The sequence below is a fragment of the Agelaius tricolor genome, unplaced genomic scaffold, assembly GCF_023055355.1.
Source record: "Agelaius tricolor isolate 1412-34295 unplaced genomic scaffold, bAgeTri1.0.p SCAF_42, whole genome shotgun sequence".
NCBI lineage: Eukaryota > Metazoa > Chordata > Aves > Passeriformes > Icteridae > Agelaius > Agelaius tricolor.
In genome coordinates this window covers 1,913,736-1,926,330 of record NW_027269302.1, presented here as the reverse complement: position 1 = coordinate 1,926,330, position 12,595 = coordinate 1,913,736, and the positions used below count along the sequence as shown (strand labels likewise).

Genomic DNA, 12,595 nt, shown 5'->3' with positions numbered 1-12,595 from the left:
TCGCCGGGCCCCCTGAAGTGGCTCCTGTTCCACCGGCCGGTGCCCCCTGATCCAGGACGGCCCCACTGAGTCTGGGGGGATTTTGGGGACTTTGGGGTTCTGAGAGGGTTTTTGGGGATTTGGGGGTGGCTTCTTTGGGAGATTTTCTTGGGACTTTGGGGGGAATTATTGGGGTTTTTGGGGAGAATTATTGGGTTTTGTGATGGCAATGTGATTTTGGGGGATTTTGTTGATTTGGGGGGTTTTGGATTTTTGGTGTTTTGTTGGGGTTGTGGGAGTTTTTTGGGGGGAAATTTATTGGAAATTCTGTGAGTTTTTTTAAATTTTGGTGAGTTCCACTGGGATGTTTGGAGATTCTTAGGGGTTTTGGAGGGTTTTCTTGTAATTTTTGAGGATTTTGTGAAGTTTTAGTGGAATTTTAGGGGGGCTTTGGGGCATTCCCTGGGTGTGGGGAAGGGCAGAAAAGCACCAAAATCTCCTTAAAAGCTGTGAAAGCCCCAATAAAACCCACAAAATCCCAATTAAATCTCTCAAAATCCCATTAGAACACTCTAGAATCCAAATAAAAGCCCACAAAATCCTTTGGAATTCCAAAAACCCCAAAAATCCAAATTAAACTCGGCAAATCCCTCAAAGATGTCCCCAAAATCAGAAAAAATCACAAAAAATCTTCCCCAAGATCCAAAGAAATCCTGGCAACACCCAAAGCCCCCCAAATCCCACCAAAAATCCCAAATCCCCAATTAATCCCTCTGAATGCCACCACAATTCCAATAAAATGCCCCAAAATCTCCTAAAAATCTCAATAAAACCCCAGGAATTTCTGAGAATCCCAAAAAATCCCAACAAAATCCCAGTAAAACCCCAAAAATTCAAAAAGAGACACAAGAAATTTCAATAAACCCCCAACCACCCCCAGAAAAACTCCCCCTCAAAATGCCAAGAAAATCCCCCAAAATCCAAACCCCCCAAATCCACAAAACCAGCCACTCCCAGTCAATCCCAGTGTGATTCCAGTTGCTCTCAATGAGATCCCAGTGTAACCCAGCATGGCCTCAGCTGCTCTCACTGGGATCCCATTGTGATCCCAGTTGCTCCCAGCATAATTCCAGATGTTCCCAGTTCCTCCCATGATGATCCCAGTTGCCCCAAGAATAGTCCCAGTCCCTCCCAGCAGGGTCCCAGTCGTGCCCAGTTGCCTCCAGGGCAGATTCAGTTTCCCCCAGCATCGTCCCAGTTGCTCCCAGCATGATCCCAGCTGTTCCCAGTGTGGTTCCAGTGCCCCCAGGATGGTTACAGACAATCCCAGTATGTTTCAGTAAGCTCCAGTTTGATCCCAGTCACATGCCAGCCCTCCCAGTGTGCTCCCAGTATAATCCCAGTTGCTTCCAGTCTCTCCCAGTATGGTCCCAGCTGCCTCCAGCGTGGTTCCAGTTGCTCCCTAGATCAGCCCAGTCAGTCCCAGTATGATGCCATTTGCTGCCAGCGTGCTCCCAGTTGCTCCCAGTCAGGCCCAGTCTGGGGGATGATGTGCAGGGTGTGCTCCCAGTCCCTCTCAGATCCTCCCAGTATTAGTCCAGTCCCTCCCAGTATGATCCAAATATGGCCCCAGTGTGCTCCCAGTCCCTGCCAGTATGAACCAGTTTTGCTCTACATGGTTCCAGTTTCTCTCTTTCACCTTCACTTTTGTTCCAGTCACTCCCAGTATCCCCCAGTGTAGCCCAGTTCCCTCCAGCATCTTTGCAGTTCCTTCCAGTATGATCCCATTTGCTCCCAAGCACTCCCAGTCAGCCTCAGTGTAGTGGCACTCACTGCCAGAATGATCCCAGTCAGCTCCAGCATGATCCCAGTTCACCCCAGTATAAGCGCCACAGTTTCCAATCACCCAGTTCCTCCCAGTTGCTCCTACCATGATCCCAGTTGCTCACAGCTACTCCCAGTAACCCTCAGCATAATCGCAGTCACTCCCAGTATATCCCATTTGCCCCTAACAGGCTCTCAATTGCCTCCTGCAGACTCCTGCTCACTCCCAGTATGATTCCACTCTCCATCAGTGTGATCACAATCTGCCCTGGTACGGCAGTATAATCCCAGTATGATCCCAGTCTGATGTCAGTACAAAGCCAGTACAGCCCCAGTTGCTCCCAGTCCGATCCCAGTGCAGCCCAGTCCCTGGCAGTGCTGCCACTGCTGGGATCCCCCAGGCCTGTGTGCGTTCCCCCCTGGCGGATGTGCCGAGAGGAGCCCCAAGGGCTGGCAGTGGCCAGGCAGGGTCCCCAGCAAGGCCCAGTTTGGATGTGCAGCCCCCAGTTTGCCCAGTTTGCCTCTCCTTTGGCCCGGGCCGGGTTCCCCCCGCCCGCAGCGGCTGGGAGCAGCCGAGAGCCCCGCGCTGCCCATGCCGACCTGGCCCGGCTCCATGGCCGCTGCTGCCGCGGGCTGCGAGGGCTGCGGGAACGGGGCACCGAGGGTGTGGCTGCTGCTGGGGGAGGAGGAGGAGGGAGGGAAGGGCAGGGATGGAGGGGGAGGAGGAGGCGGGGTAAGGGGGGAGGAGGAGAAGATGGGATGGAAGGGGCGGGATGGAAGAGGAGATGGAGGTGGTGATTAGACAGGGGAGGAGGAGGGGGGATGGAAGAGGAGGAGGGGGAGGAGAAAGAGCAGTGAAGGAGGCGGGGTTAGGGGGGAGGAGAAGAGGGAGGAGGGATGGAGGAGAAGTAGAAGGGGGAGATAAGACAGCAGAAGAGCGGGAGGAAGAGGAAGAGGAGGGACAAGGACGGATCAAGGCTGAGCTGAGGGAACCACGCGGTCTCGATCTCTGCCTGAATTCGCAGCCCCCACCTGTGGGATCATCGCCCCCCCCTCCCATGGCGCAGGTGAGCGGGGAGGGGGAGCCCGGCCCGGATATCCCGGGGGGTCCCTGGGTTGGGTTTTTGGGGGGATGTTTGGAGAATGAAGAAGTCCAAGGCTGAGCGGAAAAGGCCCCTCGGGGGGACATCGGGGGGTGGCGGTGGTGGCTGCCGGCAGAGGCAGCCTGGAGGAGCAGAGCCCTGTGTGCCCCAGGAGGCCAAAGTGGGGAGGCCAGAGAGGGGGGAGCGCCGCCATTGGCGGGAGCCTCAAGAGCCTGGAGAGGGGCAGGGGGGACTCCTTGGAGCCGCTGCAGCCCAGGGCAGAGAATGAGGGGAGAAGGGAGCCCGGGAGCCCAAAGAGCCCCGGCATCCCGAAATGGGGAGAGCCAAGAGGGGGCAGTGCGTCCCCACAGACAGCCTGGGGGGATCTCGTTGCCCTTGCCTGTGGCACGGAGGCAAATCCCATGCTGTCCTTGTCCTTCCTCGCCCAGAGCAGGAGCTGAGCATGGAGAGCAGGGAGGACAAATGCCCGCGGCAGAACCTGGTGGCAGAGGCCGTTTTGAGTGGCTCCACGGCGCAGGAAGCCAACGGGGAGGAAAAGGCCCGGAGCTGCCGCACGAGGAGGGGCTGCAAACGCAGATGGGGGGGATGTGAGGGGGAAAGAGGCAGCCTGGGCCGGGAAGGCGGCCGGAGATGGAGCCAGAGCTCGGAGCTGGTGCTCCATGAGCAGCTCCAGGATGGGGAGAAGCCCCACACATGCGTGGAGTGTGGGAAGAGCTTCAGGAGGAACTCCGAGCTGATCAGGCACCAGAGGAGCCACACTGGGGAGAGACCCTATGAGTGCTCCAAGTGTGGGAAGAGGTTTCAGACCAGCTCCAATCACCTCCTGCACTATCAGAGTCACACAGAGGAGAGGCCCTTCCAATGCCCCGACTGTGGGAAGGGATTCAAGAACAACTCCGACCTCGTCACCCATCGGCGCATCCACACAGGGGAGAGGCCCTACGAGTGTGATAAATGCAGGAAGAGGTTTCAGACCAGCTCCCATCTCCTCCGGCACTATTGGATTCACACAGAGGAGAGGCCATTCCAATGCCCAGACTGCAGGAAGGGATTCCAGCGCAACTCCCACCTCGTCAGGCACCGGCGCATCCACACAGGGGAGAGGCCCTACGAGTGTCCCCAGTGTGGGAAGAGCTTCTCCAGGAGCTCTCACTTGACCCAACACCAACGGAGGCACCGGTAAGGGAAGCCCTGCGAGTGCCCCGAGTGCGGGAAGAGCTTCGTGCGCTGCTTCAGCTCCATCCCCCACTGGAGGAGGCACTTTGGGCACAGCCCTGGTCACTCACAGTCCCCGTGATCCATGTTGGGGACACGCCTGGCTGCTTCTCCTTTGGTTTGGCCTGAATTTTTTTCTCTTCTCCATCTCTCTGTCCTCCAAAAGTCCATTGGGATGGAACAGTCACCTCAAAACCACTCAAATTCCACTGAAAATAACTGAATTTTAACCCCAAAGGGCTCAATTCCACCTCAGATTGCTTGTTCCTTCCTCAAAAAACTCAATCCCATGCCAAACTCACTCCATTCCACAGCTGTCAAGTTGAGATGGAATTGGAAGGAGATTGGGAGAAGTGGGATCCCAATTTGGAGCAGTGGGATGGGGATTGTGTGGGGCTGGGTGTGTGGGATGTATTTGATAGCAAATAAAACTTTCAGAGTTACTGATTTCTGTCCTGTTCATTTTCAGTCAGTTCTGTTTGCCGAGTGCCACCTTCTCAGCTGATTCAATTCCTATAAAATTCCCATTTTTTAAATCATCTAACCCAAACAATCCAAAAACCAATATCAAAATAAAACCACCTGCACACAATTAATGTTTTAAAAATAATTTTAATTTTTCAAGTGTACTTAAGGATGTTATTAAAGTTTAATTGTTTGGTTGAAATGTCTGAGAAATTATAGTGGTGTTTGGTTTTGTGTTTAGTATATTTGTAATATGAATTGTTTAACTAAGATGTGTTAGATTGCATGGTAGTTTCTTTAGATAATTTTATCTAAAGTACATTAGTCATCGAGTTAAAATTTTCAACAGGTATTTCCTGATATATAATTTCTTTATTTATATGCATTGGTAATATTATAGTAATAGTTATTGTTGGTTTGAGTTGAATCATTGTTGGAGTTGAATCATTGTAAAGAAGAGTTGAGATTTTTATATTTTATTTTTATTATAATTTATTTAATTTCAATTATTATTTCTTTGTTTATAGTTTTATTGCATTTTGTTGAGGGGATAGGAAGGAAGTTCAAGGGCAGGAACATTTTTTCCTGGCTGGGAACTGGAATTCCAGACCCTGGGAGTGTGTGCAGGACCCCACAGACTGGGATCAAAGATGGGCTGGGATCAAATATGGGCTGGGATCAAAGATGGACTGGGATCACCTGGACTGGGATCACATGGATGGGTATCGTGTGGATCAGAACCCTCCAGACCAGGATAGCCTGAAGTGGGATCAAATATGGACTGGGACTGTATGGACTGGGATCCCGGGTTTCTGGGACCATATGGATCAGGACCACACAGACTGGGATCAAATATGGGCTGGGACTGTTTTTTAAAGTAACTTTGTTCTATAGTTTTTATTTCTGTTGTTAATTAGGCTCAGTGAAATAGCTGCTTGTGTTAAACTGCCTGCTTGGATGGGATAACATCCAATGCACACTGGGTGAGGACACCTGTACAGATCTGCCAACTATCAGCACTCCCTGTCTGAAGGCAGAGTGCACCAAGGCCCAAAAACTGGAGGTGATAAAGAGAATGGACTAAAACCACAGCCAAGGAATCTGCATGCTCTAAAAAGGCAGATCCAGGGCAGAGCCATGCTAAACAGTTCTTGGAAGATGTAAACTGGGTGCATCTTGGCACTCAGCCAGGAGCACCCTGTTACCTTCAGGGATCCCCTGAAATACCTTTCCCCTTACATCAGCCTGGTGCATATTCATAGAGCCTCATGCACAGCAGCTGGGAAGGGTTTAACACTTTACTGGGTATATTAGCGTTCAGAAACACATAATCACCAGAATGATTATATGCAGGTGCTTTTATTGAAGAGCTCTGGGTGTCAGGGGTACCAACCCAAATCTGACTCCGACATGGGTTCGGGATGAACGTGTTTTTATATTCTATCCTTATATAACTTTCATGTTAATGACTAAACTTATATTGTTCTATTGTATACATAGATTTCAGCCAAGCATGGGCTCCTTGTGGCCCCCCTCAAACTTCTAACATAGTTTCTCATGATTCTTCTTATGATTAAACAATAATTATATTTAATTACTAAACAATCATCACATCTAACAATTATATCATTTATCATGTTCTGCTTACGCAGGTGCGATTTCACATGATCTGGCAAGCACAAAGCCTAACATTTTCAGAGTCTATTTTTGACATTTTTCCAGGGCCCCACTATCATTCTCCCCCCTTTGAAAGCATTTTCACTTCTCTATAGGTGTAAATGTTTTCACTTGATACAGTCCTTTATTTCTCAATTTATTCTTGACGTTCTTCAAGTCCATGGTTGATGTAAACGTTGTCGTGGATGCTGTCACGAACTGGAGAACCAGAAGATGGTGGGCGTGGATCTCGTGTCAGTGCCTTTATTATCTTCTGGTTCCAGGACGTTTTCTTCTGTATCTCTCCTTTTAAGATGCTGTGAACTAACCAAATTGCTAAGAATACAATTAGTAAGATTATCACACTCTCAATGATAGATTTAATCCATGAACTCACATTCCACCCTAGCCCTTTAAAGATTTTGCCTAGCCAGGTCGTAGTCAAATCCTTTTGCTCTTCTTGTGCTTCATGCTCTCTTTGTTTCAACTGATTGATGTCATATTCTACATCTGCAGTTACATTTGGGATGTGAACGCAGCAATGACCAACCCGTCCCTTTAAAAATCCACATACTCCATGCTCTTTCAGGAGTAACAAATCTAAGGCTAATCGATTTTGTAAAGTCATTTTTGTGCTGGCTTAATTCTTTAAATCCTTCCCGGGTGACTCTTGCCAGTCTATCTACCTGACCTGTAAGTTTGTACAGCATCTTCTACTCTGATAGTTTGCTGTAGGACCAAGCAAAGACTCTCGGGCCCACCCAAATTTCACTCCACCAGAGGGTTCTTGCCAAGTGTCATCTGGATTTTCATTGTCTAGAACTTCTCGTCTTGCTCTTATCTGCACAAGTTCATGTTTTCCGTTAAATGGGGACTTTTTCCAAATTGGACATGAGGTTGGGAGGCCTAAAGTAATTTCCTTTACTTTCCCATCTACAGGCAGATGTGTTGTCCAGGTGCCATCGCTTGCTGCCCATACAAATTGTCCTGGACCTCGGACTGTACTCCTGGTACATCCTACAGCTGCTTTATAATTCACTCTGCCTTGTTTATGTTTGATCCCTCTGCAAGCACAGCCAGTGTTTAGGGCTATTGCCAGAGGTGGCATCTGCTTTATCTCTGCATCATCAGAAGTGCAGTCATAAGTTTTATTACATGCCCACCAACTTACTTTGTCTGCCCTCGTTCTGCTGCTGGTGGCAGTGTTTGTTACTGCTGGATCTGTTTCATTCTCAGAGCCTTCCCACTTAATGCACCAAGGGGTGTTTGCCATACATTGGAATCTTTGAAGGATACTCACAGACCACGCACTGTCCCAAGGCTCTGTCTGATCTTTCTGATCCTTGGCCTCACACTTCCATACCAGAGTGGTTTCTGTAACATTTTCTGTAATCTTTTTATAGTGTGGCAAATAGCATTGCCATTGTGTGATGCCTCCTGATTCTCCCATAGGGGTTCCTAGTGTGCCATCACTTAGAATACAGTCTTTCTGGCCCATGGGTCTCATCCATGTTCCTATTTTCTCCCAAGTTTCCTTGATTACTTGCCTCGATTCGGGAACCTGTTTACATGCAATTGTTTTGTTCTTTTGTATTTCAGGTAATTTTGATGTTATGATTCCTCAATTTACTGGGTCTCCTGCTGCCTTTGGTATTGGCAGACAGGCAGTTATTCTACAGGTGTTTTGCATTTGGCAAAGTCTTTGACTTATCCAATCATTACATTCTCAGCCCAAACTGCATTAGAAACCTTTATCCCCTGTGTTTCTGTTTGTACCTCTCTCTTCATTCTAGAATGAAGAGTGGTTAGTTGATCTTTTTGCATTCCACATCCCAAAGACATTAATGACCATAACATTGGCACAATTACTGATAGCTTTCTCAAAGTGATTAAACACATCTTATCTGCAGCCTTGTTGGTTCCACAGTTTACACAGGCCGTGATCCAGGATGGATTTTCTTCACTCGGGTGTAGTGAATCCAGGGGTCCACACCGGCTACTTTGGCTGCTGTAAAGGTGGTCAGCAGTACCTGGTGGGGCCCTCTCCACTTTTCTTTCAGCGGTTCTTCGTTCCAGTTCTTGATGTACACCTCGTCTCCTGGATGTATCTTATGAACTGGGTTCTCGAGAGTCAGCGGTCTATTCCACACGAGGATGCTCCGGAGCCGAGCTAAAGTTTTCCCGAGAGACAGAACATAATTATACACTTCCTGCTTTCCTGTGACGTGCACATTAGGGTTAGGCTCAGGAGATTCATATGGTTTCCCATGCAATATCTCATAAGGGCTGACTGACATCCCACTCCTAGGCTTTATCCGAATCCTCAACAGTGCTATTGGCAAAGCCTGGGGCCACTGCAATTTGGCTCCTTGGCATATTTTACTGATTTGCCTCCTTAGTGTCTGATTCATCCTCTCTACCTGTCCACTTGACTGGGGTCTCCATGGTGTGTGGAGGTCCCAAGTTATCCCCAGCAATCTACTTACCTCTCTTACTACTGTAGCTATGAAATGGGGCCCCCTATCTGATGATACCCTAGGGGCACCCCGAACGTGGGAATAATCTCCTGTAGTAACCACTTTACTGTTTCCTTTGCTTGGTTGGTGCGACAGGGAAGGGCTTCTGGCCACCCAGAGAATGTGTCAACCCCCACTAACAGGTATTTGTATCCTCGAGTTCTTGGCAGTTCTACAAAATCTACCTGCCCATGGTCTCCTGGCTCTATTCCTATCCGAATTCTTCCTAGCTGTGCCTGTCGCCAGCCACTGGGTTGTTTTTCAAGCAGATATCACACTTTGACATTACTGATTTTGCCATTGTTAACATCCATACCGAAATTAAACTCTGCTTTAGCAATTTTACCAATGCCTCTGCTCCCCAGTGACATACATTATGTTTAATTTGTAGAACTTCTCTCATTATCAAGGGGGTACCACTATCTGTCCTTGTGCAGTCACATACCATCCCTCTGAATTCTTTTGTGCATTTAGCAAACGTGCCAGTCTCTCATCTTCTACTGAATATTTTGGTTCTGGAGGCAAATTGAATTGGGATACATTAAGCTATAAAGGTATCAATGCCATTGTTGTTTGCACCTCTTGAGCAACCTGTCGGGCTCTCCAGTCTGCCTTTCGATTTCCCTCACAGATTTTGGAGTTTCCTGATTGGTGTGCTTTGCAGTGTATGATTGCCACTTGTTCAGGTTTTTGTACTGCCTTTATCAATTGCAGGACTGCATTCTGATGTTTAATGTGCGTACCCAGAGAAGGACAATAGTCCTCTTTCTTTCCATAGTGCTCCGTGTACATGCACCACTCCAAAAGCATATTTTGAGTCAGTCCAGATATTTATCCTTTTTCCCTTCACTTAATTCTAGTGCCCTGGTTAAGGCAACCAGTTCTGCCTTCTGGGCAGATGTATTTGGTGGTAATGCCTTTGCCTCCACTGCTGTACTGACTGTTGTTACCGCATACCCAGCGTATCTGGTTCCGTTTTCCACGAAGCTGCTCCCATCTGTAAACAGCTCCCACTCTGGCTGCTCTAGTGGGACGTCTTTCAGGTCTTCTCTTGCTGAGTAGGTGTACTCTATTACCTCCACACAGTCATGCTCTAATGGGCCTTCTTCAGTTGTGGTACCCAGGAACAAAGCTGGATTCAAAAGGTTAGTTGTTTTTAATGTGACATCACCCTGCTCAGTCAGGACTACCTGGAATTTCATCATCCTGCTTGGGGATAGCCAATGGCCCCCTTCTGCTCTAAGACAGAGGTTACCATGTGTGGTACATTGACATCTATATGCCTTCCCATCGTGAGCTTCCTGGCTTCTTGTATCAGCATCACAGTGGCTGCGACTGCCTGCAGACATGGAGGCCACCCGGCACTTATGCTGTCAAGTTGTTTGGAAAAGTAGCCCACCAGCCTTTTCCAGCTTCCCAGACCTTGGGTCAGGACTCCTAGTGCTAGGCGCAGCCTTTCATGGACAAACAGCTGAAAATCTTTAGACAGATCAGGTAACCCTAATGCTGGAGCAGTTGTCAGTGCTTCCTTTAATTTTAGGAAGGCTTCTTTCTGTGGCTTGCCCCAGGTGAATGCCTGCATCTTCTGAGCTTCACACAGGGGTTTCACAATCAGTCCATAGTCCATGATCCACAGGCGACACCATCCTGCCATCCCGAGGAAGACTCGCAGCTCATGTAGATTCTGGGGCTCTGGAATAGCACAAATAGCTTGGATACGGTTAGTGCCTAGTTTTCATTTGCCCTTGTGAAATTTCACATCCCAGGTAGATCACAGTCTGTTGGGCAATTTGTGCCTTTCCTCTGGATACTTTATAACCTCCCATTCCCAGTGAATTTAAAATCTCAATGGTTACCTTTATACAGGTTGCTTTTTTTCTGTAGCTATTAGTATATCATCAACATACTGCAACAACAGGTATTGGTCTCATGGTACTTGCCCACTCTCGGTGCAAATCTCCAGCTCCTTTGCCAGTTGGTTTCGGAATAGGGTCGGCGAGTTCTTATATCGTGTGCAGGTGAGCTGGGTCTTTCTCCCATTCCCTGGGTTTTCCCACTCACAGGCAAACAGTTTCCTACTTTCTTTGTCAAGGGGGGATGCAGAAAAAGGCATCTTTTAAATAAATTTCAGTAAACTACTTATATATCTCCTTTACGGATGTTAGCAATGTGTAAGGATTTGTTACCAATGAATAAATGTCCTTTGTGATTTTATTTATTGCTCTCAAATCCTGCACTAATCTATATTCACCATTTGGCTTCTTTACTGGAAATATTGGTGTATTCAATTCTGATTCACATTCTTCTAAAATTCGGTATTTCAAGAATTTCTCAAAAATCTTTACTATTCCTTGCCATGCTTCTGGTTTTATGGAATAGTGTTTGACTTGTAGAGCCCTCGCCCCTTCTTTTAACTCTACATGCACTGGTTGTGCCAATTTAGATTTCCCTGGTATATCTGTCTCCCATACAGAGGGAATCACTGCATCTCCTACCTCCCTAGGGATAGAGGGAACAGGTTTTTCTTTGATCATTAAAATCTGTCCCGTCTTTGATTCAGGTATTTTCATTATAAGCTCCCCATTTTCAAAGGTTATTACCGCATCAAGTTTCTCTAGCAAATCTCTCCCTAAAAGCGGAATTGGACCCTCAGGTACGTATAGGAATTCGTGTGTTATAACTTTGTTCCCAAAACACAAATCTAGGGGTTGCAAGAATGGCCGTTTTTCCTCTTTCCCTGTAGCGCCGACTATTGTTGTTTCCTTGTCCCCAATTTGTCCTTGCAGATCATTCAATACCGAGTAAGTAGCTCCTGTATCTATTAGAAATTTGACTTCTTTATGTCCTAATTGTATATTTATAACAGGTTCCTTAACTTGTTCTACTGGCTCTGTGTTTCGTCAGCTGGTATACTCCCCCAAAACCATCCCCTTGGTAACCTGCTGGCACTGATTGCCCTGGTGAAACTGGTTGTTCAAGTCTGGACATTGTCTTTTCCAATGCCCCTCCCGCTTGCAATACGCACATTGATTTAGGTTTAACCCCTGCCTGACTGGTCTCCTATTTTGACTATTCCTGTTACATCCCCTGAAATTTGGGTTCCCTTTTCCTTGTATTACTGCCAACAGATTCTGCTGCTGCCTTTTACTAGCTTCTCTTTCGCGATTGTTATATACCTTCCAGGCTACCTCAAGTAGCTTATCCAAATTCCTTAGTTCTTCCCCTTCTAATTTTGCAATTTTCTACGAATATCGTCCTGTGACTGGCCCAAGAATATGAGAGCGAGCTGAACCTTTGCTTGTTCTGTGTCCATTTGGAGATCTGTATATTTTCTTGCTACTCCTTAAGCCTCTCCAAAAATGCAGTGGGAGATTCCTTCTTTTCCTGCCAAACTTCATATAGTTTAGACCAATTTATAGTTTTGGGCACAGCATTCTGAACTCCTATTTGGATCCACTCTTGATATTTCTGTAGTCTCCCCATATCACAAAATAAATTAGGGTCCCAATTTGGATGCTCAATTGGGAAATTCTCATCTCAATTCCCTGTTACGAGTCCATTTCTGATGTCCTCTCTTGCCCTTTCTTTGTCTGCCTTAAGTACCATCTCTTTCTCAGTAGAATCCATCAAAGTGTCTAATATTAATATATTAGATATATTAATATACTAAATATAAATATATATTAGATATATTAATATACTATATATATATATATATATATATGTATTAATATACATATTATTTTATGTCATCCGAGTCAGGATTTTGAGGTTTTTATAACCATTTTTACTACTCATGCCATTTTATCAGGATTTTCTCTATGAATTCTGGCTGAT

At 47.0% G+C, this 12,595-nt stretch overlaps 2 protein-coding genes across 2 annotated transcripts in view; both read left to right on the top strand.

Moving 5' to 3' along the window:
• LOC139603875 (zinc finger protein 135-like) overlaps positions 1–4,129 on the top strand; it is a 67,084-nt gene extending 62,955 nt beyond the window's left edge. The window contains exon 3 of the mRNA XM_071454881.1: positions 3,589–4,129. Coding sequence (XP_071310982.1) covers positions 3,589–4,089 — 501 coding nt within the window. The 3' untranslated portion in view covers positions 4,090–4,129. The remainder of the gene's footprint in view (positions 1–3,588) is intronic.
• The window catches only part of LOC139603914 (zinc finger protein 154-like), a 273,066-nt gene that overhangs the window by 201,665 nt on the left and 58,806 nt on the right, over positions 1–12,595 (top strand). The window lies entirely within an intron of this gene.